The 26,139-nt window shown below is 34.3% G+C and overlaps 2 protein-coding genes across 3 annotated transcripts in view; one reads left to right on the plus strand and one right to left on the minus strand.

The window, feature by feature from the left end:
* LOC105334969 (ankyrin repeat domain-containing protein 17) overlaps nt 1-26,139 on the plus strand; it is a 776,771-nt gene that overhangs the window by 575,713 nt on the left and 174,919 nt on the right. The gene's annotated exons all lie outside the window — the stretch shown is intronic.
* Nucleotides 19,993-25,685, minus strand: LOC117684142 (ATP-dependent DNA helicase pif1-like). The gene is made up of 6 exons (XM_066069299.1): nt 24,946-25,685; nt 23,599-23,655; nt 22,329-23,177; nt 22,021-22,143; nt 20,350-21,729; nt 19,993-20,212 (listed from the first exon to the last, which is right to left on the minus strand). The coding sequence occupies exons 1-5, from the start codon at nt 25,282-25,284 to the stop codon at nt 21,085-21,087; spliced, it is 2,013 nt and encodes a 670-aa protein (XP_065925371.1). The 5' UTR covers nt 25,285-25,685; the 3' UTR covers nt 19,993-20,212; nt 20,350-21,084.

A 26,139-nucleotide genomic window follows, 5' to 3' on the forward strand; every position in this document is an offset into this window, starting at 1 on the left:
GCCTTTGTTGTTTCCGAGTACAATGTTCTTTAACCTTTTTTTAACATATATAAAAATAACACTTTAAAAAGTCGACACTGCTTGATAAACAAAGCACTAATGTCAACAAGAAAGGTAAATAGGATGGTGTATTTCATTTTCAATTCCCTTGGTGTACAGTAGGGTCTGATTCTCTTTAACCTAATATGGCACATATACTTTTAAATTAACTAAACAGTGATAGTGTAAGACCAAAGGTTACTAACACTGGGTTTGTCAGTCCCACAGACCGGGCATTCAATGTTTTTCGAGCCCGATGTTCATTATTGAATTTATGTGAGATAGATGTATTACAGGAGGGCTTATATCTTTTAAAAATAAGTTGTATCAACACAATATTTTGACAGTGTCAGACCACTTGCAGGTGAACCTAATAATTTCATCTAATTTCATGTTTCGATGTTTTGGAGCCAGATACTTTTATTGTTTTTTTTCCCAAACAATAAGTCTTATAATGGTAGCTGTCCACAACTAAAAGGTGCCATGAAAACTTCAGCCCACGGAGTAAGAGCCTCCGTTGTTTTCGAGTACATTGTTCTATAACCCTTTTTAACATATAGAAAAACAACCCTGCAAAAGCTTGATTAACACAGCACTAATATCGACACAAGAGATGTATACGTCGGTGTATTTCCTTGGTGTACAGAAAGATCTGATTCTGTCGACACCCCTTGATAAATACAGCACTAATGTCGACATGAAAGATATATATGTCGTTGTATTTAATTTTTATTTCCCTTGGTGTACAGTATGGTCTGATTCTGTTAAACAAGATATGGAGGGTATATGTACTTTTTGGTGAACTTTACAGTGGAAGTGCTATCTAAATGCCTAGTAACACTGAAAATTTCAGTCCCCATAGAACGGAAATGCAATGTTTTCGAACCCAATATTTATAATTCTATTTGTGTTAAATAAAAAAAAAATGACAAAAACAAACTCAACCATCTCAAAAATCCATAAAACAAAATATAATTTTTTAGGAGAACAACACGGAACTCCAAAAAGGATCAGATGCCTAGGAGGAATGAGTATCCTCTGCTGACTGGTCGTACCCGCCGTGTGCTCCTTGACACAATTTGGCATGTCATAATAGATGTAAATGTCAAAATCGGGAAAATGTCACAATAGGGAAAAAACGAAACGTTGATTATTTGGTTTGTTTGGGATGGTCAAAACACAAACCTTGAGCCATTACATTTAAGGTAGCATCAGGTGCTTAGGAGGAGTGAGCATTCTCTGCTGACCGGTCACACCCGCTGTGTGGTCTTTGTCGTAATCAGGAAAAAAACCCGGAAAAGTCCGTAGACAAGTAGGTGTTAATTATGGTCTAACAATTTGTATGAAAAACGTCAGTACGAATGCAACCCAGTGGAAGATTGTATTTGCTCACAAGGTCTGTGTATCGACCATAGAACTTACGAAAAGATGACTTCAAACGAGGCTTAGATTTCTAATGACAGGTAAGCATTTTTACAACTTCCATTTTTATAAAAGAAACAACAATCTATAATATCAAAAAACCTAGATTTTAATCATATTTGTAACTCTTATTACGTTATTAAGGTTTATTGCAGGAGAGCCTATATATCTTTTAATGTAGAAGATGTACCAACACAATACTTTGACAGTGTCTCGATGTTTCTGAGCCCCATGTTTCAATTGTCTTTTAATAATATTAATATATTGAGACATTATAGCAAGGACTGTAGATGGTATCTTCGTCGTAATTTTGATATGGTAGTGCTTAACAACTAGTAGATGACCCTGAATACTTAAGACCTCAGGGTACGGGATTTTAATGTTTCCGATTCCGATGTTTACAAATCCAATTATTTTTGTAGATAAATTACAAAAAGGCCTGGATCTTTTGAACTAGACTTGTAACTCTAACCATATTTTTTACAATGAAAATTGACCACTACTAGTAGGTGCCATGAAAATTAAGTCCACAAAGTAAGGGCGTCAAATGCTTTCGGGTCTGATGCTTTTTACTCACTATTACATAATTATATAAAAACAACACTGTAAAAGGTCGACACCTCTTGATAAACACTTCACTAATATCGACCTGAAAGATATACATGTATACGTCGGTGTTTAAATGTTCAATTTACTTAGTGTATGGTAGGGTCTGAATCTTTTCACATACATAGGGCATGTGTTCTTTTATCATAGCTTTACAGTCATAGTGCTAGACTCAAGGTCAAGAATATTTTGTTTTATGCAGAACAGATATTTATCATTGAGTGCTCGTTTTGTTAAAGTCTTTTTCAAAGTTCTTGAAAAGATTTTTTGTGACCCTTTCTTTTGATCTTATTTTCCAATATATCTGCCCTTGTTTATGGAACAGACCCTTTTTTGGGGGAATATATAAAAGCCCACTGGAAGCTTTGTGCTACATTTTATCAAAATTTTGAGATATGGCCCACTTTTCAAAAAGTATTGCAACTTAATCAATGTCAGAAGTTGGAGGATGACAGAATGTCTCATATTAAATAGAATATTTGGCTACGGCACATTTCCCAAAATATGAAAGTAGAAATATATAGAATAAATGCATATTAAACATTTAAATATATCTGTATGTATTTAAAACAACTCGAAATTTCATCGAAAATATTTTTTTTATTTTATTTGCACCTTTCCAAACTAACTTTCATTTACATGTCAAAACACTTATGAACACAAATAAATTCAATTTAAAAAGCACTTATTTGTTAAACTACCAAAAATAAGTAAATAATCTGTAACACAAAAGATATCTGAAAAATAAAAAAAGAATACTAAAAAGATAAAGTAGTTAAATTATAAATGACTATTTGCAGAAGCTGCTTAAAGCATCTGAGCAAGGTCCATGAATACTATGAAGGTATGTTAAGGTTTCCCAAATGAGTTCACAACAATGTGTAGAAAATAATTTGTAATTCAAATATGTCATTATTAACTTCCACGTAACAATCAACATTCTTTACAATATTTCTAAGACAGTGAATCGTAATAAGTGACTATTCGTGAACATAAATAAATCCGGTTGTTCTCTGTTATCAATAAGCGATTCTAAATTTCAATACAAGTGATACTATATTTCATATTATCAATATTAATTATCAAATAATCAGCTTTGTATTAGGTAAGTGACTATTTCTAAAAGAGTGGGTTGGAGGCTCCACCTGCTACGTGTACACTAATGAATGGAGGTATTTAATGCATCTACAAATCATGCGATATTAGGATAATTTGCATGAACTTGGGAGAGATCATAAGTATCAGTATGACTCATGCAGGGGGAAGTCTGGCCCAATTTTGTGTAATTCGAGCTTAAAAAGTACCTAATTTGAAGGATAGGGCACAATGTTTGGACGAGGAATCACCTATATCATATTACCGGTGTATGAAAATCATTAACGATCTTAAATAAAATCTTAGATACTGAGTTTAGTTTTATTAGACAGTTTTGTATATCATATGAAACAAAGTTGTATAATAATCATAAGTAAAGGACAAGAGCGTACAAGGCCTGACAAATCCCCCCGTACCCAGGATTTTGAAATGGCATATGAACATATAAAAAAAATCTTTACATTTGAAAGTGTACACCAGGACATATACATGTATGATATAGAACTGCATTTCTGACAAATAAATGGTAAACATTATTACATGCACTTGGTATTCATTTCCTTTGGTTTATTTGTTTGCTTTCTATTCATTACAGCATGATCTCTTATCTGTGCTAGCGCTGTTTCTATCCGACATTGAGTGTAATATGAATATTACGTAATAATTGTCATAATACAAATGGTATTAGATATTTTTTACATAATAGCCCAATAAAAAGGCAAAAGATGTTTTACTAAAAAGCAAATTAATTTTATATAAAACGCCGTTGAACGATTCAAGCACCCTCTCAATCGAGAAGAATGGGGTGCAAGCCTCCGCCTATCCTAGTGAGCTAAGTTGACACATTAGGATATAGGTGAATAAATTTAACTGCTTGACAATATTTAATACAGTAAAACTTTTTTGGTGAAACCCACGAATTTGGCCGATTATGGGTCTAGACTTCATTTTGAAAAATCAATAATAAAAATCATTAAAAACTTATTCTTTAAATAAAAGTACTTTTAGGATGGAGACTGGACCCATTCATACCTAAATTTTTGCAATTTAGAACAGTGAATGAACCAAGATTTTTGTATAAAACGCTGTGCAGCTTTATTTGGAAATCTATAACCGTGGTGTTTGTAGAACGAAAGCATAATATTGGCTTTCATCCTGAAATTTATACTAAAAACAATGCATACAAACCAAACATTAATATTCAAACTTCAATTGAAATTCTTTCGTCTCCATTGCTCCAAGTGGGGGATATACAACGCCTTGTACGCCCATGTCCTTTAATACGTATCACATTTTATCGCACCACTTTAAAATAAGCATATAATATCGTACCTTATTATATGATACAATATTGTATCACATAATACATTACAATGATATGTCTTGATACGGAACTGCATCATAATATATATCATTTTGTATACTCATCTACTTATATTTGCAAATATGCGTACATAAATGAATATATAGAATAGCGAAACGTTTAATTCTGTGTGAACATTTAAATGATTTCACAATGATTACCGCACATGCTTATCACATGCTTATCACTTGACAGTTGCATTATTGAAAACATTAAAACACGATTATTTTAATAATTCTCAAGGGTTTGCCTATTTCAAATGTAAATATAAGTTGTAATCAGCATTATTATAATTTCATGTTAAATACTAAAATCTGATTGGTTTAGACGCAGTTGGTAATCCGTTCAATATTACCCTGAGCGTTAGCAACACACTTGGCAACGGGTAACCCAACGAATTGCTACCTGCGCGTAAATTATGCGCATATACGGTTTGCCATAGAATTCACTTCATTTCTATTTAAAAGCAGTAAAATTTTTCTTTAAAATTAAGACATTCAGTATAATCAAATAAATAGCGCCCATTTGGGAGGGTAACTGTTGACACCCCTCGAAAACCATTGTTAACCCCCGCTTCGCGTCGGTTGACAATGGTTTTCTCGGGTACTAATTATATAACGTTAAATAAAATGTTCACCGGGATATGAACTCAGTTGGTACGTAATCAAGTCTTCCGAGAAGCCCTTTGGGCTTCACAGGATATGATCACGTGACCAACCAGGTCCGATAAAATTTTTCAATTGCTGTTTATTTCTTAAATATTATATTATTTTACAATACTATGTTATATTATTCAAAATTGTATCATATACATGTAACACAATACTGTATCATATCATCCAATACAATAATATAGGAATCATTTTATATAACAACAAACTCATCTTTCAAACACGTTTGATTGAGGTACTTAGGACAATTGTTTTAGCATCCTTGATAATGAAGAGATCATTCTCTGTTTCTGAAGCAAGCCGTATGTATCAAATTCAAAGTTATATGATCCATATAAGTTTGTCAGGACAGCTGTTCTCCAGATATCAAACCTACATTCGACTACTCAAAAAATCTACACGTGCTCCATTATAATAACCTCCGGAATCCGAAAAATATGGTTCGGATTTAGCATCCATACATGTTGAGTGCATCAGTATCAAAACCTGCATCATTTATACAAATTTAATAAACACTTAACAAAAAACTAGGATGTGTCCATCAAAGGGCATCTGCTCCAAAAAAATTAACCAATTCCAAAAACCTTAAATGTATCATCATTCAGCATCTGAAACCTATGGCTCAGATTAAGCATTTGATCCTGTCAACTGCATATCTATCATCAGACACACCTGTCATGCAAGTATGGTGGAGTTAGGACTAGTAGTAAGTAAGATATAGTCATCAAATGGCACCTGCTCCAAAAACTTTGCTCTGCTCTTAACATTTTTATAGCCAACATCCATAATTCAAGTTCCAGATTCAGCATCCAAGTCTTAAAAGTTCATTAGTTTGTCCAGATGCACAATCCATGCAAGTTTGATGAAGGTAAGTCAATAAATAATTTAGATACAAGACCTGCACCACAAACTTTTACCACGTCCAGACGCCAACGGTATAACATAAGCTCCAGTCTACCTCGTGTCAGTGAGCTGAAAAAGTTTTGATTAAATGTTAATTGCCACTTGCCCCAATGGGATTTACATAAATCATTTGCAATGTTATGATATGTGACATGATTAAGTACGATAATTAAAACGTTACTGTAGTGACGTCTATGATCAATACAGTATAATGAAAATTACAGCTTATAGTTTCGTTTAACATCTTTAATCTTCTCATGAAATACAGGACATTTTCATTTCCAGCCTCTTTGCACACAGATAGCAACAGACTTGATGGCTCGTGCCATCGTGAATGATGCTGCCTGTTTTAGCTTTTCTCAAACACAGGTCATTTGGACCTTTCTACATGGCAAATTGCTGCGGTAGTTAAGCAGAGAACGTCGCAACTTGATGTTCTAGACAAGTGGTTTACGAGGGCATGGTGCCCTGGCTGTACGGACACACAATTGAGTAAAAGTTGTCCTTAAACTTCTTGGTAGAGTTCATGTCTTGAGTGTGACAACTTCAACATCTTAGCAGATTTCGATGGAGAATGCATCTTCCATTTTCGTTCGCCAGACTAGACGAATCTTCAAGCAGAAGATTCAGTGGCATTGAAGGGGTTTGTTCTTTATACCTCATTCACATTCCAAGTGGAACTGAAATAAAACAAAAATGATAGATATTCACTTGTTTGTTATATGAGGTTGAATCACTGGCATGGGATACCTCCATATTGTGACATAAAATGCTTAAATTAAGTAAAATATATGCATATATATATATTTCGCAGGTTTCTAATTTAAAGAAAGTGACTATTTCCCTGCAAAGGGTTGACCTTATGTACCGCGTGCATGTTGCACCATCACATGTCAGAAACTTACCGGTGTATAGTTGACAATGTCCAATCCACCTACTTTTCGTGTTATTTTACCTCCCGTCTGTAACTTGCAATTTTACTGTGTAAAGTCAACACAACAGTCATAGCCGCAGGTTTCGCATTTTACTTCTGTTATGTACCTAACATATGGGGCCTACATATTGCATATCAATTTCAACAAGTGACACCCCTCTAACTAATGATAATCATTAAAAATCATTTCATGAATTTTAGCAACACTCATAAGCCTTCAAGTACAGCAACTTTCAATTTTACAAAAATATTGATGGGTACTTTATCCGAAACTGTCCCTTGCTACCTTTAACTTACACTAACATTCTCTGAAAAGTCATCTTGTTTAAAATTTAAAAACTTATGCTATTCTAAGAAAAAGTACACCACATTTTGCCAATTCCATTGAGGTTTAAGAAAAATATGGCCATTTAAGTGAACCCACCATTTCCACTTTCCTCTATTTAACAGAGATTCATAGGGCTCCCCATAAATAAAGCATCTTTATCTAATCTTTTAGAGGTCAATTGTTGTTCAACCTCCTTAAAAAAGAAACCGTATTCAATACTACATACATCTACTTGATATTATCATGATCAAAGCATCACATCACTTAAAAATACCATTACATGTACACCCTCCCCCTATCTTTTGATTTTCACAAGAAGCATTAGTTTGAACACTTTTACCTAATTTTCTGAAACTTGTGGCAATTTCCTTGAGTCATTTTCACACATAATTAAAAACAACCATCACTGATATTTAAAATTGATCTCTTTTGGAAAATGGATGATTTTTAGTATTTTTATTCACAAAAAGACATGCCGCCCTACATGTGATTTCTTGTTTTCATGAAAAAGTAAGCCTAAAATCATATTTAGTGGATATCTAATATATTCTGGTTTCTCCTTTTAACTTTGCTAAAATAGTAAGACCTACATGTGTGATGTCTGCTCTTAATTAAAATGAAACTCAACCACACCTGGGTACCTGGGGACGGATGAGAATTCCATGAAAAATGTTCAAATTTTTAAATTTTTGATGCATATATACAATGAAAGGGTAAAAATATGTTGTTTTTTGTTCATTTCAAGAGTAATTATCATACAGATGTTATTTCAAGGTCAAATGTACATTTACATATCCTACATGTAATGGTAATGGAGTCAATTGGAAAGAGGGGGTGGCTTTTTCAATTCTGTATAAATACATCTAAAATATCATTTTTGGATAGAGGGAGCAAAAACTTGAGTTTTTTGACATATTGTTTAATTTGATAACTGCATCTGTCTACATGTAAAGTTCAGTTGAAATAAAAATATGCTGTCTTAAAAAAATTCGGTCATATAATTCAGGTGGCTTAATGTTATTTCATAAAATCAGACAGCGAAATGGCTGCAAATTCATAAATTTAATGATTCAATTGATCAAAACTGTTTTAAAGTATTTATTCTTATCTCATTAATTAGCTGAAGCCTATTAATCGCACCAGGGTATGAAATACCTACTCTCTAATCCAATTTACTCTAGTGGTGGTCATTCTACACATTTAAGAGGGAGTTACTCCCCTTGAATATTTTTGCTAATAAATCATGTAATGACATCTACAGCCATAAAATTCATCCATTTTCACAAAATATATTACTTATGGTACAAAATCCACTCAAAATTACACTGAAATGAAAAATCTGAAAATACCATGTTGTCTTGAAGGTGGCAGAGGACAGTTTTTTTATACAATTCATTGTAGCCAGGGGATGCGTGTCTTCGAAACTCTGTGACTAGAATTTCCTCAGTTCCCATTCAGGTCAAATACCTTTAATTCACTCTTTATAAGGCCAATCACCAATTTCTGAAGAAAATTACTAGTCAAAAACTGTAAAATTCTCTGCATACTGGTTTTTATGAGATTTTGACCCTTTCATATTTTGATAATTTTTCAGCTTTTTAGACCTCCCCCAACTAATTCCCTGCAAAAGATTGACATTCCGTACCGCGTGCATGTTGCACCATCACATGTCAGAAACTTACCGGTGTATAGTTGACAATGTCCAATCCACCTACTTTTTGTGTTATTTTACCTCCCGTCTGTAACTTGCAATTTTACTGTGTAAAGTCAACACAACAGTCATAGCCGCAGGTTTCGCATTTTACTTCTGTTATGTACCTAACATATGGGGCCTACATATTGCACATCAATTTCAACAAGAGACACCCCTCTAACTAATGATAATCATTAAAAATCATTTCATGAATTTTAGCAACTCATAAGCCTTCAAGTACAGCAACTTTCAATTTTATAAAAATATTGACGGGTACTTTATCGAAACTATCCCTTGCTACCTTAGGATGCTTCCACACAAATTTTCCTGACTGGTTAGTTTCTCAGAGGAAGATTTTTAAAGATTTACTCAATATATTCCTATGAAAAAATTCGACCCACCATTGTGGCCACACTTTATCCCTAAAAGGTCATGGTTTTCACAATCTATACTACCTTAGGATGCTTCCACACAAGTTTCAGTTTTCCTAGCCAAATGGTTCTTGAGAAGAAGATTTTTGAAAAGTTCTTAAATTTTTTCAATAATTCCTAATTATCTCCTCTTGAAAAATAGCGTGGTCCCTAGTTTTCACAACTTTGTATCCCCTTTGCCTAATAATGCTCTGTGCCAAGTTTTGTTGAAATTGGCCCAGTGCTTCTGGAGAAGATGTTGAAAATGTGAAAAGTTTACAGACAGACAATCAACAGACAAAATGTGATCAGAATAGCTCACATGAGCTTTCAGCTCAAGTGAGCTAAAAAACCAGTTATACATTATTTAGTACCCGACACAATTCATGCTTTTCACTGAAAGCAACTCAACAGCTATGCACCAGAACCTCAGGCGATTGAAACTGTCTATATAGAAGCATCATTTCAAATATTAATAAGTACACTGGGTTATTGCTTTAGTCCACTGAAAGGAACGTATTAATCTGTACCCTAGGCTATGGATAGGTCTACTGGGTGAAAAATAACAGCTACAAATTAGTATTTTTGGCTATTGATACTGTCACTGAGAGCAACTTAACATCAATATTAGTACCCTAGGTTATTGGTAGTAGTCTCTTGAAAGCAACACAGCAGCTGTACATTAGTATAACTTACCTCTTGATATTCGCTTTCTGGTAAGAACATAACCATTGTACCATAGTAAACTTAGCTTTTCCTATGTTCACCATGACAACCTAGCTTATTGATATTGTCCACTGAGAGAAACATAATAATTGTAAAATAGTGCACTAGGCTATTGATATGATTCACTTAGAACAACATTATTTCAAAGAATGCACTCCCTTTTTCTACAGTTTTGAGGTTTCTCCCCTTTGAATAAAGATCGGTCTTTCATTTCTGCAATTTATACTTGCCTTCCCATAAGGATGGTTTGTGCCAATTTTGGTTGAATTTGGCGAAGCGGTTTTACAAAAGAAGTTCAAAATGTTAAAAGTTAAAAGACGGACGATGGACAAAATGTGATCAGAATAGCTCACTTGAGCTTTCAGCTCAGGTGAACTAAAAATCAAAACTGAAGTAATGAAAACAAACCACATTTTCCACAGAGATTCAAAATTGTTACAAATGAGGAAATAGAGAAATTTTTCAACTCCAGGCAAGCAAAATCAACAAAAAGAAATACAGCATGGGGATTTTTCAAGGTAAATGTGTCTGCAGCAATTTGACATTTGTATAAAAATCTTTAAGGGTCAAGATTTGTTGCAGAATTTACACAACCAAACACAAGACCCCCAAACGTTACACAATGTCAGTCTCTAAAACACAACTCACTCCTTTTAAATTGGAACATGGAGGTCTATGGTTCTGTAACCATGCAACTCTAACGGTGCAACATTAGACCTGCAAACAGCAAATGTGTCAACTCTTGCCAGTAATCTCTCGCGCTTTTATTGTGAAGCCAGCCCCAAAGAAAAAGTTGATGATAATGCCAAAAATACTTTGATCAATATCAAAGAAGCAATAAATCGCCATCTTGCTGACATTCAGAAAGATGTAAATATAGTCCATGACAAGGAGTTCAGAACAGCCAATGGAATCTTGGATGGGTTTTTTAAAGAGCGAACCTGACTTGATCTGTCAAAACCAACATCACACAAAGATATTATCGAGATACATGATCTGCAGAAGATTTATAAATACCTCCAAGGTGCCACATCATCACCAGTGGTTTTGCGCCATGCTGTATGGTACTTTCTGTCCATCAATTTTATTACCAGAGGTTTAGAGTTCCACCATAAGTTTAATCATAACAGCTTTGTCTTCTGCACAGATGAAACTGGCCAATATGCTGCATTACAACACAAAACATTACGAAAGAATAATCAAGGTGGTGTAGATGCCGATGACAGCCATACAGACAAGAGAATGTACGCAACTGATAATGAAAACTGCTGTCATGTTTATCTCTTAAAGTTACTGATTTCAAAAACAGATTCAAATGCTACAAATCTTTTCAACCAATACATATAAGAGAGAGTTCATTCTGATATTTGGTATTCAGCAAAACCCCTGCCAAAGCGCACTTTCAACAAGTCTCTCAGGGAGATTTGCTTTGCTGCTGGTGTGGAGCATAAATACACATCCCACTGTTTACGGGCTACTGCAAACACTTACCTTAATGATCAGGGATTTGAAGCACGACATATCATGTTCATGTCAAACCAAAGGAATGAGAGTTCAATGAGGTCATATAATAGATCGCTCTCCTCTAAGCAAAAAAAAAAAATGCATTCTGCGATGGCGTCTGTATCCTCATCCCCTTTTACGATCATAGCTATTCCATCGCTGTCGACCAGGGCTGCGTTTTACAAAAGAACTTACGACTTAAGACTAAATTAATGAATGCTAATTAATCGCCAACTAATCATTAATTTATCTTATGGCTGGAAAATATAATTATTGGAATTGAAATATTTGTAAACAAATGATTTTATGTCAATTTTGTTCTTTAAAGATTATTTTACGAGGCTGTAAATATTTACGACTTTGTCATAAGTTCTTTTGTAAAATGCAGCCCAGGTTCTCAAACTTGCCACCATGAACCCATGAAAATCAGGCTCAACTTGAAAACTTACCGTCACCATCGGCACATGAGACCACAACTCTCATATCGTCAAATTCCACAGCCACAACATCGCCCTCAATGCCAGCAACATTGTCAACAGTAAACATGAACATGCAAAACATTAATCCAACAGCTGGGTTTTTCAATAATGCAAACTTTAGGGAGAGCACATTTCGTTTTACTCAGTTGTGCTTACTGTATTGTTACCTGTTGATAATGTTTATTCTTAATGAATAAATCATCTTGTTGGAAAATACTCATGTATTGTTATTGAATTCAAACTTTTGCAATTAAATATAGCATTTCTCGAAAAAAAAATCTTTCTTCATAATATTTTTGAGCACTATATTTCCCATGTCACAAGAGCTGATTTTTTGGCTCTTCCATCAATTACCCACACCTGCTAGTAAAGGCGCATATTTCAAAACTAAGACCATTAATAAAACAAAAAATAAAATTAATATAAATATAATTTGTTTGCTCGCATTGGTGTGTCATATGACCGACAAATCCAAAAAAAAAAGCATTCAATGCTTATATGCACGATACATAACCATTGTACCTTAGAACAGTAAGCTAAACATATGTTCACCTAAGACCTAAGAACACCATATTATGTAATGCACGATACCCTAGCTTATTGGTATGGTTCTTTAAGAGAAACTTAATAATTAAACAAAAGTACACAAGGTTATTGATATGAATCACTAAGAACAACATTATTTCATTAGTATACAGAAACACTCATATCATCGAATGGGACCACATGGCATTTCATTATAATAGCTTTAGTTCACTAGGATTAATAAACATACGCAATCACAGATTACAAAGCTCACTAAGATGAGGCATCACCCTTAAGAGGCATCACCTTTATGAGACCACCTTTATCATATCATATGAAAATCTTTATGATCTTGGATATTCTTGGATCCTGTTGGACACAATATCGTATATCATCTGTTTAAAAATTGTATGATAATCATATGTTCATAAAATTATCTTAATCAATACAATAATATAAAATTAAATATTGCATCCTATCATACTTACAAACAATATCATTAACTACAATAAAATACCGTAATAAACAATGATGAGATATGATATTGTAACATAGGATATAAAATTGTATTCTGTTATACATTATTGTATTTGATCACATAATACAATATCATATTACATAATACATCATAACAGTGAATCATATGATATTATATTGTATCTTTAATAAAATATTGTATTGTATGACACTGTATCATATTTGATACATAATATTATATTGTATCATATGAAACAATATAATTTAATACAACATTGTATCATATCAAATGATACAATGTCATGTGAAAAAGTAAAAAAGTATATAATACTGATATATAATATTATACATATTATACATATTGTATCAATAGTGGTACCTTAGACAATTGGTAGTCTTCTGAGAGCAACACAACATCTATACATTAATAAAACGTGTCTATTCATACACCTTCTGGTAAGAACATAACCATTGTAGCTTAGTACAGTAAGCTAAACATATCTTCACCTAAGAACACCATATTATGTTATGCATGATACCTTAGCTTATTGATAAGGTCCTCTGAAAGAAACATAATAATTGTACAATAGTACACTAGGCTATTGATGTGACAAGAACAAATTCCTATCATCCAATGAGACCAACACGGCATGTCATAATAACATCTTAGGCAATGATACAGTTCACTAGGATTAACACAACAGTTTTCAATAAGTAATCTAGCCTTATGATCAAATGTCATTGGAAAAGCTACCATTTGTACAACAGTAACTCGAGCAATTGATACCGTCTAATCAGAGAAACACGTAAGTTACCGTACACATATGTTACACAATACGATTCACACTGTCCTTTGAGAGCAACATAATAGTAATACATCAGAATCCTAAGCCATCGATATGGTCAACTGAGAGCAACACAACATTATTCTAAAGAACCAAACCAATTGGTAGGTATACTGAAAGCAACTGAACAGTTGTACAATCCAGTTTTATAACTGTAACTTACAGTACTCAAGGCAAATGATGATGCAGTTGATACCAAGTATCCAATGCTATTGGTATGGTCTTCTAAGAGCAACAAAACAGTCATACATTAGTACCCGACACATTTCATACTTTCCACTGAGAGTAACCCAACAGCTATGCATCTGAATCCTAAGCTATTGAAATTGTCCATATAAGAGCAACATCATATTTATTTATAAATGCACTAATCAACTGCTTTAGTCCACTGAGAACAACTTAACACCTATATACCTGGTATTAATCAGTACCCTGAGCTATGAATACAGTCTTTTGAATGAAACAAAATAGCTACATATTGGTATTTTTTGTCTATTCATACTGTCACCGAGAAAAATCTAATACAATAGTAGTACCTAAGGTAATTGGTAGTCTCCTGAGAGCAACACAACATCTATACATTAATATAACTTGTCCATTCATACACCTTCTGGTAAAAACATAACCATTGTAGCTCAGTACAGTAAGCTAAACATATGATCACATAAGAACACCATATTATGTTATGCATGATACCTTAGCTTATTGATAAGGTCCTCCGAGAGAAACATCATAATTGTACAATTGTACACTAGGCTATAGATGTGAATCACTAAGAACAAATTCCTATCATCCAATGAGATCATCATGGCATTTCATAATAACATCTTAGGCAATGATACAGTTCACTAGGATTAACAAAACAATTTTCAATAAGTAATCTAGCCTTTTGATCAAATGTCATTGGAAAAGCTACCAATTGTACAACAGTAACTCGGGCAATTGATACCGTCTAATCAGAGAATCACATAAGTTATATATATGTTTCACAATACGATTCACACTGTCCTTTGAGAGAAATAAACGAGTAATACATCAGAGCCCTAAGCTATTGGTATAATCAACTGAGAGCAACACAACAGTAATTCTAAAGAACAAAGGCCATTGGAAAGTATACAGAAAGCAACTGCACAGTTGTACAATCCAGTTTTATAACAGTACTCAAGGCAAATGATGATGCAGTTGATACCAAGGATTCAATGCTATTGGTACGGTCTACTAAGATTAACAAAACAGTGATACATTCGTACCGGACACAATTCAAACTTTCCACAGAAAGCAACCCAACAACTGAGCACCTATTTACATGCTATTAATCAGTACACTGACCTATGAATATGGTCTATTGAGTGAAATAAAACAGCCACACATAAGTATTATTTGTCTATTGATACTGTCACTGAGAGAAACTTAACATCAATAGTAGTACCTAAGACAATTGGTAGTCTTCTGAGAGCAACACAACATCTATACATTAATATAACTTGTCCATTCATAAACCTTCTGATAAAACATAACCATTGTAGTTTAGTACAGTAAGCTTAACATATGGTCACCTAAGAACACCATATTATGTTATGCATGATACCTTAGCTTATTGATAAGGTCCTCTGAGAAAAACATCATAATTGTACAATAGTACACTAGGCTATTGATGTGAATCACACAGGCACCTGACGTCATATATTTTTCTCATAATAAAAATAATACACCGCTTACCTAATAATACACAAGGTACCCATCCCCGCCATCTTGGATTTTTTTTAAAACTGTCACATCGCCGTGAATTTTCGCTTATAACTCAGCGGTAACATTTTTCTGCGATCATCTCCGCCGTCCGATCGGTCACTCGATTTATTAGCTTACTGCTGATTCAACCAAAACGGCCCATAACATCGTTTATTAATAAAAATATCTCCTCATTCTGCATCTACTGCTGCTGATTTGCGACAAAAGGCTAAAGGGTGGACGGAAGTTGACATCTTTGCGTCATCTTTTGGGATATCCCTTTTCTGATTGGTGCATTTTTTCCCTAATAAAATACTATTATGCATATTCAAATGGCGGTCATTTTTGAATTCTGTATTGCGTGCAAATAAGAAACGATGGAAGTGGATCACTTTTACTGGTAATTATGAGTTATAATAACATGTTCCTGTATGTAATTATATACACAAAGTACACACGGGCGTCTGACGATATTATTTTTCTCGTAATATAAGAGAATTATAATTTATAATTGACAGGTGCCCGTACATATACACACAAACATACAAAATCTACGTATGAATGGTTGCAACTCGGACACTTGATGATTTATTAGGTAGAAGCTTGTTTAATGGGGTGAGAGGGACTGTAATTTTAAGGACACAAATATTTAAAAGCATAAGCATTCAAGTAGATCTAGCTTTTTTTCTTTCCAGGTATTGGGGGGGGGGGGGGGGGGGTCTAAACAACGCAATTGTATATATATATATATATATAAATACCCATTGCAAAAATGTGGAGAACCTAGAGACACACCCAACAGGCACCTGACGTTATCGGTGATTTTTTTTATTGTGAGAAAAAATATGACGTCAGGTGCCTGTGACCCCCCCCCCCCCCCCCCCCCCCCACTCCTGTTAAGTCATGCAAGTACCATTAGAAAAGCCAGGTGAACATTTTTGGGCTTCTGCTGAGTTGTTCAACACATAAATTCCTGCATTTTATCACATATCATTCAACTGGCACATATAAGCTAATTAATCCAATGAACTTTTATTTCATACATTGATTTTACTATAAAACAATCTTTTAAAATAAATACGATCTATTAATAATTACATTTATAACATTTTGAAAATGTGCATATATACCTGGGGGCCATAAAACTTTGAAGAGCTCATTTTACATTAAAGACTATATAGCAAGCAAGTAATTAAAGTGGAAAATTAAGACTAAGATCAAAAGTGAGCTCATCTAAGTTTTATGGCCCCGGGACCTAACTTTTGGGCCACAAACTTTGTCGAAGTCAATTTTGATCCTAGTCTAACTTTACAAAAAGCATATACCAGGCTCCTGGGCCATAAAACTTAGACGAGTTCACTTCTGATCCAAGTCTCACCTTTTACAAAAAGAACATATTGTTGAGAAGTGAGACAGATCAAGTGAGCTCGTCTAAGTTTTATGGCCCTGGGGCCGGTAGTGTGAAAAAGTGAGACCGAGACCATAAGGGAATTTGTCTAGGTGTTATGGCAGGCTGTTACCATTTAATAACTTTCAATAAACGACATGAACATACTGGAAGGTCACTGTGATACAAAATATTTCTTCCCAAACAATGTACATTAAACAATGTACATGTACACTGAACAATGTACATTGAACAACATGTACATTGAACAATGTAAATGTATATTGAACAACGTGCATGTACATTTCTATTCCCAAAATAATTTGATTTAAATAAATATGCATGTAGCATTAGCCTGCTGTTTAGATGAAATAAAGTGTTAAAGATTCAAAATTACACAATTTTAATTTCAAATCAATATTGCCATGTTAGCTTTGATCATATTACATGTACAACATAGTTCTTTGAAATCTACAATATACCCCAAATTTTAAATCAATTACCGTATGCTGATTGGTATTTTGAAAAATAAAAAAAATTTCTTTCAAGATTTCCTTCTGTTTTAGTTGACACTTCACTACATGTTCTTAATTATAAAGATACTGTATGGAATTTCCTAATTTGTTGTTGACATTATAAGGCTGTACAGAGTAACAATGCATGAACACCTTTAATTTTTCCATATACAACTATACAACTAGTTTTTGACACAAGTACAATTATTTTCAAACTATTTTACATAAATAAGTAACCTCATAATTTTTAACATGCAGGTTGCATCAGCATTACATTGAAGATAAAGATTCATTTGTACCAGTAGAAGATGTAGTAGAAACTTTCCGCAAACATTTTGGCCAACAAAAAGATGTTGCCATACTGATTGGTCGACTTGTTTCAAGTACATTTAAGGGGGTAAAAAAAGAAAGAATACGTCAAAAGGGCAACTGGTCACAAAGACTGCACGTTTACAAGGGAATGGCTACCCGTTCTTGTGTTCTTATTCCTGCAAACTTGCAGAGCATTTCAAAGTACATTCCGGAGGATTTTTTCCTAATACGGAGTTCATCCACCTCAGCTGTCTATGGAAGAGACACCTCGCTGATTTGCAATGGTTTCAAAGTCTTGATGGAGGTGATGATCCATGAGGATGGGTCTATTCAGATATCTGTTGGAAATAAAATAAAAACATTGAAAGACCTTGACAAGATTGATCTGAATTCCCTTAAAGTCAATTCATTTTTTTGCTTGCTTAAATCTTTTCGCTTCTGTGAGGGAGTAGACGCAAAACTGACTTCCAAAGAAAATAAAGAGAACATCATTCTACAAACAAATGCTCACCATAACTGTACTGCATACTCTCCACAGTGCATCAAAGTGTTGCCATTGAATTCTAAAAGGGAAACCATCACATGTCATCACTGTAAAAGTATGCGACACAAGGATTCTGATGAACCAGAACTGCCCATAGAAAAACCACCATTTCCACCTCCTCCTCCTCCGTCTCTTCCTCCACCATCTTCAGCCATCAACAGTATTCTGAACACCCCAACTGAAATAGTGAACTATCTTAAACAGGTGGCACCATATTTAGTAGAGGGACAACTTGCACTAATAAAATCCCAACTAATGAATTCAAGTGTCAGCAGTGTGAAATCTAGGAAATGGGATTTTGACATTATGCAGTTAGCATTATCTATTTGGACAAGAAGTCCCAGGGCTTATGAACAACTATGTTTCAGTAAAAAGTTAATTCTACCATGTGTAAACACATTATCTAAATATAAAAACTCTGTTTACCAAACTCCTGGGGTGAATGACACCATGCTTCAGTGGATGTTTATGCAGGCAAAAAATGATAACATTCCACATGAAGGTTACTATGGAGGCCTAATTTTGGATGAAATGGCCATACAAGAAGACATACAGATAAAACGTCATGGGGGATCTAGCAAATTTGTAGGAATGCCTGATTTGGGAGATGAGGGTAACCAATTGCAGTCCTCTAAATACCAAATGGCAAACCATGTCATTCAATTCATGTTTCATGGCCTGACAGGTTTCCGCTTTCTTGTTGCCCACTATCCCACCACTCAAGCCAATGCGCCACAAATATATACAATGTTTTGGGATGTAGTCCAGGCACTTGAACAATGGGGGTTCCATGTGATTTATACCTCTTTAGATGGCGCATCTAACAACAGATCTTTCATAAATATGCATTTTCCATCACCATCATCTGACATGGCTGGCTTTAATCCATTCTGTGATGCCCATCCAGTAGTCTTCATTGCAGACCCATCACACCTGTTTAAAAAAATCAGGAACAATATTCTGAGCAGTGGTACATGTAAATGGCACACAAGACTTCTAAAGATTGATGGGTGTGTAACAACATGGAAAACATTTATTGATGCCTATGACTGGGATAAAAAGCATGGTCTCTCTATCCATCAAAAACTTACCTCTCAACATCTTCATCCAAACCAGGCTGAGAAGATGAGAAATCACCTTGCTGAGGAATGTCTCAATTCAGATATGCTGCATCTCATGAAACAGTTCAAGGAAAGTTTGTGTGAAAATTCCTCCGCAGCTTCCCTCTGTGATGGGCCCATCAAATTACTGGAGCAGACTAGTCGTTTGATTGCCATATTTCATGATCGACGTCCCATTGCAGACCTGAAGGATGAACGCCTTGAACATCTTTCAAGTGCCCTTCTCTTCTTTCTTCAGTGGGAAAAAGATACTTCAGATGTAAAAAACTTGATGTCACATGAAACACGAGAAGACTTAAAGGTTCTTCTGTATGGATTTCAAAAATTATGTACAATTGTTGTGAATGATATAAATTACATACTTACCCCTGGATTCATCAACAGCGATATTGTGGAAAATATATTTTCTCAGCAAAGGGGGCTCCATCACGGTGCTGGGAGCAATCCAAATTATCAGCAATACTGTACTGCAACAAATAGCATTACCCTTTGCCAGAATTTAGTTTCCAAAAAATCAAATGCTGCAAGAAGGAAATCAAACACCCATGGAGGATCAGCCCTTCCGTTCAAACAGCTGTGCAATAATCTGAACATAAAACAAAACCAATAAAAATCTTAACAAAACTGATAAAATTCATTAAATACATAAATTAATTTGTTGCATTATTTATCTTAATTATTCTTATTTGAAGCTTTGGTAAAATTGAATATTACATAGTTTACCTTACTAAGATTGACAATAACTGAGGACCTCAGAGACTCAACTCAACATCTGGATTTGGCATCTTCTCAGATTTCAAAATAGCATTCCTTAAAATATCACACTGAACTTCCTTCTTGTCAGATTGCTTTAGCTTAGTGTTGTAAAACTTTCCCAAAATTAACAGTTCTTTCTTCTTAAATGTATTTAGTATTCCTGAATTTTCAAGTAAAGCGGCCTTAAGTTTTAAATGATACGCTTCTCTGTTTGAACATGTAGTTTTAAGCAAAGCATCAATGGAAATGTCCGTATTTGTTGTGGAGGTTTGAGCTTTTCCTTTTGTTAAAACCTTTTTTCTAAGCTCCATAGATTTCTTTTGTCCGATATCTTCTAAAAGTTTTTTCCGGTATTCGGAGTCTGTGACTCTCAAGTAGGATTGCACAATGTCTTCAAATAAACAGACTATTGCTGAAGCTCCATCTATCATGTCAGACACTATCAAAGAACAATCATCTGAATCTGAATCTAAAGTAAACATACTGGTCTGCAGTTTAGAAAATAAACTAGTCCATAAACTGAACAATTTTTCGTTCTTAAGTACTGTCGAGTGAATATGCTGCAGCATGTTCTGTCCATGAATCCTAAGTTGATCTTCACTATATAAAGGAATTCGAATTTTCTCTAATTCCAAGAAAAATTCAAATGTATTGTCTGATATGTTTGTAAGGCCACATGACAAATTTTGTTTTCTTTTGACATCAATTATACTGCGAGAATACTTTAGAGCATTCAACATCAGCTTGAGAAACAATAGTGGTTTGAAGCAATGAAACTTTAACTTTTGCTTGTTGGTTGTAGATTTGCCCAAAATTTCTCAAGTCATTTCGCACCAAGTTAGTATTATGATACTTCACTTTTGCCACAGCACGACCCCCAACATAACGTATTTTGCCATGTGCAAAGTCAGATATACATATATCACAAGATGTTTTGAGCTGGTCTGACTCTTTAGGTGTCTGTGATGTAATGATGTTCTTTCGAACAGCTGTAGCAATACTTCCACAGAGTAAGTAATTAACATTTCGACTTTGAAAAAGAGATTTGCATAACGCATTGTATTCCGGAGACTGCATAAAGGTATGATAGCTCGAATAAAATGAATTCCAATTTTTCACTGTTTGAGAAGTACTACAATGCTCATTCTTCATTAATTCTATCTTTTGTGACAAAATTTTCACAAAATCCACAAATAGATGGAATTTCCCCTCAATATAATCTATGTCAGCATTCAGTCCCTTCTGTTTGTCTGATAAAGGGTATGGAGCCCTCATTTCATTGAGCAAACGTCTTGTATCCTGTTGATGACCTTGACCATCACTTGTATTTGTGCTTGTGCTCTCAACCTGAAATGTATATATGGAATGCAAATGCCTGACTAAATTATTTTTCCTTGGGGGGGGGGGGGATATGGTATTTAAAATGTCCTGTATCATGCAGTGGTAATTTTAAGTTGCAACAAGTTTCTTTCAATCCCATTCACATTCATATATATCTGTTAATTATTGTTAGTGTCTATTGATTCAAAAAATGTTCAAAATATTAGCATTAATGATTCATGTATAAAATTGATATTGCAGATTCTAAAATGATTTCATGATTTGAAAAGTAATCAAAATTAAAAGCATTGTGCTAACCCTTTCTAGCTCTTCCATCATTTTAATGTCATCTTCATCAAAGTCAGACTCATCAGAATTTTCAGCTACATATATATCACAGGTAGGAAAGAATTCCTCTTCAAATATGTCATCTTCAAACACCTGTAAAAATAATAAAAATTAAATAAGACATATTATAAATTTGACATTATTTCTTTATAGACACATCAATTCAATACTTTAAAAAAAATCTCACGATCTATCATTTAATGTTTATTAAAGCATGAAACATCCTAAAAAAAGAATGATAACATAATTATGTAATAATTAAACAGATATGCACATACTTTTCGGCAGCAAGATAAATCTTCTAAAGCAGGAGCTCCTGACGATGCACAGTAATCATTCACAGCCTGAGGGTGCTGCTTGCTGCATTTGGGATCGTAGTTCTTGATGCAGAGTCCTTCACGGTCTGTTGAACGTCCAACAGCAACACCTATCTGACCTGCCTGGAATATGTTTTTACAGTCAACAATAACACAGGGCAAAGTTAATCCCTGAGATTTATGGACAGTCATGGCAAAAGCCAAACATATTGGATATTGTTTTCTTTCAGCTACTGTAATACATTGAGAAGGGTCATACACACTAAATGTCACTTTGCTTAATTTTATTATTTTGTCTTCAAACTTCACAGTGGGCCCATCATCTTCCAACTTGAAAACAGTGCCAAGTAAACCATTGACTAAAGTGTCAGAAAGGTTCCTAATCAGCATTACTGGAGCACCTTCTTTAAGAAGAAGAACCTTATTTGCATTCATCTTGCGGAGATATTTTTGTTCGCCTTCTTCTTCGGCAACGTAGCTTGTTGATTCTCCTTGCATTTTGTGTAGTTCTGTCATGTTAAAGCAATCCACTTCAAAATTTGTTCCAAAGAGAACACATGGATTGTTTCTTGACAAGGGTCTCTCTAGTGCAAGCATCAGCTGGTTAGTTTGATGACTTGGAACCCCCCGTTCTAATTCATTGATGGCTAAGATCAGGTCTTTGTCACTCTGGCGAATAACAGTTTTGAGTGTAATAATGTGTGGAACAGTCTTTCTCCATGTATCTGAAGCAAATGCGTGATCTCCCGGATCCCTGTAGATGTCATTTGGAACTGGTGGTAATTGGAAAAAATCACCAACACAGACAACCTATTATAGTTAAAAAATTCATTCAATTGTGAAGCTTCAAATGTTGTGTCTCCAATGGGAAGAAATAGTGAAAAATTCTACTGACCCAGGAGTAATTCTCATCTATAGTAGCATTTCTCGCCAGTGCATTGAAACTGCATTAATCAGCACATGAAATTACATTGTGGCGAGAAATGGAACTTTGTGAGAATTGGTCTTAGGCCAGTAATATGTGGTACATGTAAATGTTTTTACAACCTTATTAAATTTCAGGCCTTTGGGAAGCTGTTTAAGATTTTTAACTCAAAATTAAGATGAGCTAAAATGCTATCGAGGTGTAATTGAAATTAGGATATAAGAATTCTACAGTCTAATATTTTTTGGACAAATGTGCCCTCCCAGCTCCCGTAGGCCTGCATGTTTAAAAGATTTCCATACTAACCTGCAATCCACCAAAATAAAGACTGGGATCTTTAACTGATCTACAGATAAACTCAAGCTGAAAAAAAAAGATGCATAATCTTATAGGTTTTTTTTTTTTTTTTGGTAGCTTGAAAAATGCACTAAATAATAAAAGATACAACAAAATAAACCATATTAACAAAATAGTTTGGTGGGCTTGAGCTCAAAATATCAGTATTAGAATCTTGCCTCAAGTAATCTAAACACAAACCGTATTTTGATGTGAAACAGTTAAGTACTGTAACTGGGCTTTCCTTAGGTATCAATTAGTCAATCATGTTTTGTTTATTCACATGATTTCAGAAATTATAACAATTATCGATATTACCGGAAATGAGGCTGTGTAAAATTAAAATCAAAAGGAACCTAGACTATCCCGTTCAAGCACAGGCACGTACCCGACGTTAAATATTTTTCTCATAATAAAAAAATACCCTGTATCTAATAATACATACATACAGTGCACAGGCACCTGACGTTATACATTTTTCTCATAATAAAAATAAATACCCTATATCTAATACATGTAATACACGTGTATTATTAGATATAGGGTATTTATTTTTATTATGAGAAAAATGTGTAACGTCAGGTGCCTGTGATACAGTGTATTATTAGAAACATGGTATTTATTTTTATTATGAGAAAATTATAAAACGTCAGTTGCCTGTGGTTTTCTATTATGTGCATTTTGAAAATGATAAATAATTTGTTTACATTATGCAATAGAGGGTTGGGCCCTTGATTAAATTAGTGAACAACAATAAACCATGATAAACATATAAAACTTAATATATAACTAAATATCTATATTATATAAATAGTGCCTGTTTGGGAGGGTAACAGTTGAAATTGACACCCCGAGAAAACCATTGTCAACCGACGCGAAGCGGAGGTTGACAATGGTTTTCGAGGGGTGTCAATTTCAACTGTTATCCTCCCAAACAGGCACTATTTATTTTGTTATACTGAATGTCTTTTTTAAAATTTTAAAGAAAATTTTACTGCTTTTATATAGGAATAACGTGATCTCTACAGCGAACCGTACGCGCATAATTTTCGCGCATGTAATATTTTTTAATGTTACCCGTTGCCAAGTGCGTTGCTAACGCTGAGGGTAATAGTAAATATTATTAACTGCGTCTTAACCAATCAGATTTCAGTATTTAACATGAAAGTATAACAAAAAAATATAATATATGTTGTTTCTTATATATGCTGTTTGGTTGATATATTCATTCTCTAGTTACACCATGATATATACTAACATCCGCTAACAATGAATTTTTGCAACATCTGTATATAGCTTTAAGAAAATCACACGCACCTGCTCAAAAACTTTCCGACTGATCATGCTGATTTCATCGATAATCAAAACGTTACACGTTTTAATTCTGTTTCGAGTTTCTTCACTTATAATACGCAAAAGATGCTGGTTTTCAAATCTCCCATCCATTAGTCCAGCCCAATGGTGAATAGTTGTGGCTCCCGTGAACTGTCGGGCTGCAAGTCCCGTGCTTGCAGTAACAGAAACGTTTTTGTTATTAAGTTTCTTGAGCGTTTCTTTTATAAGATATGATTTCCCAGTCCCTGCTTGCCCCAAAACGACACAACTGTGTCCACTTTTGATAAATTCTAAGGCCTGTGATTGTTCGTAGTTCAACATGGCTGTTTTTCCCGCAATACTTCAACGTCACGCAAGTGTATCTCTTAACCAATCAGATTTAAGAAGGGAATCCCCATTTACATACAGATGTCAACTTCCGTCCACCCTTTAGCCTTTTGTCGCAAATCAGCAGCAGTAGATGCAGAATGAGGAGATATTTTTATTAATAAACGATGTTATGGGCCGTTTTGGTTGAATCAGCAGTAAGCTAATAAATCGAGTGACCGATCGGACGGCGGAGATGATCGCAGAAAAATGTTACCGCTGAGTTATAAGCGAAAATTCACGGCGATGTGACAGTTTTAAAAAAATCCAAGATGGCGGGGATGGGTACCTTGTGTATTATTAGGTAAGCGGTGTATTATTTTTATTATGAGAAAAATATATGACGTCAGGTGCCTGTGGTGAATCACTAAGAACAAATTCATATCATCCAATAAGACCAACATGGCATTTCATAATAACATCTTAGGCAATGATACAGTTCACTAGGATTAAGGTATTTAATGTATTATGAAGGGCTATTGAACAATTTTGAATAATTTTAAACTAGTTAAATATGTATTGCTAGATAACTATGAAAGTGAAATGAACCAAATTCACATGACAGACAACATATAAGGAGCTGGTCATTTTGCACTTTAAATTTTTTTTTAAAGAGTTATCTCCCCTTGATGAAAAAAAAGAAAATTTTAATTTCGTCAAAAATCTGTGGTAAATGATTCATTTTATTTCATAATTCGATAAAAAGAAACTTTATGCATCTATTAACCAAGAGAGTTTAACGAATTTCAAGTTACTTTTTACAATATCTTTATAAAACATACGTTGCCCATAGACGTCAATGCAAAATTC

Source organism: Magallana gigas, chromosome 8 (genome assembly GCF_963853765.1).
Source record: "Magallana gigas chromosome 8, xbMagGiga1.1, whole genome shotgun sequence".
NCBI classification, from domain to species: Eukaryota; Metazoa; Mollusca; class Bivalvia; order Ostreida; family Ostreidae; genus Magallana; species Magallana gigas.

Coding starts and splice junctions, on each gene's coding strand:
- LOC117684142 (XM_066069299.1), bottom strand. CDS start 25,284: ATGTTGAACTACGAACAATCACAGGCCTTAGAATTTATCAAAAGTGGA. Junction 23,178..23,598: donor TTTATTTTGGTGGATTGCAG/GTTAGTATGGAA, acceptor TAACTATAATAG/GTTGTCTGTGTTGGTGATTT. Junction 21,730..22,020: donor TGATGGAAGAGCTAGAAAGG/GTTAGCACAATG, acceptor TATACATTTCAG/GTTGAGAGCACAAGCACAAA.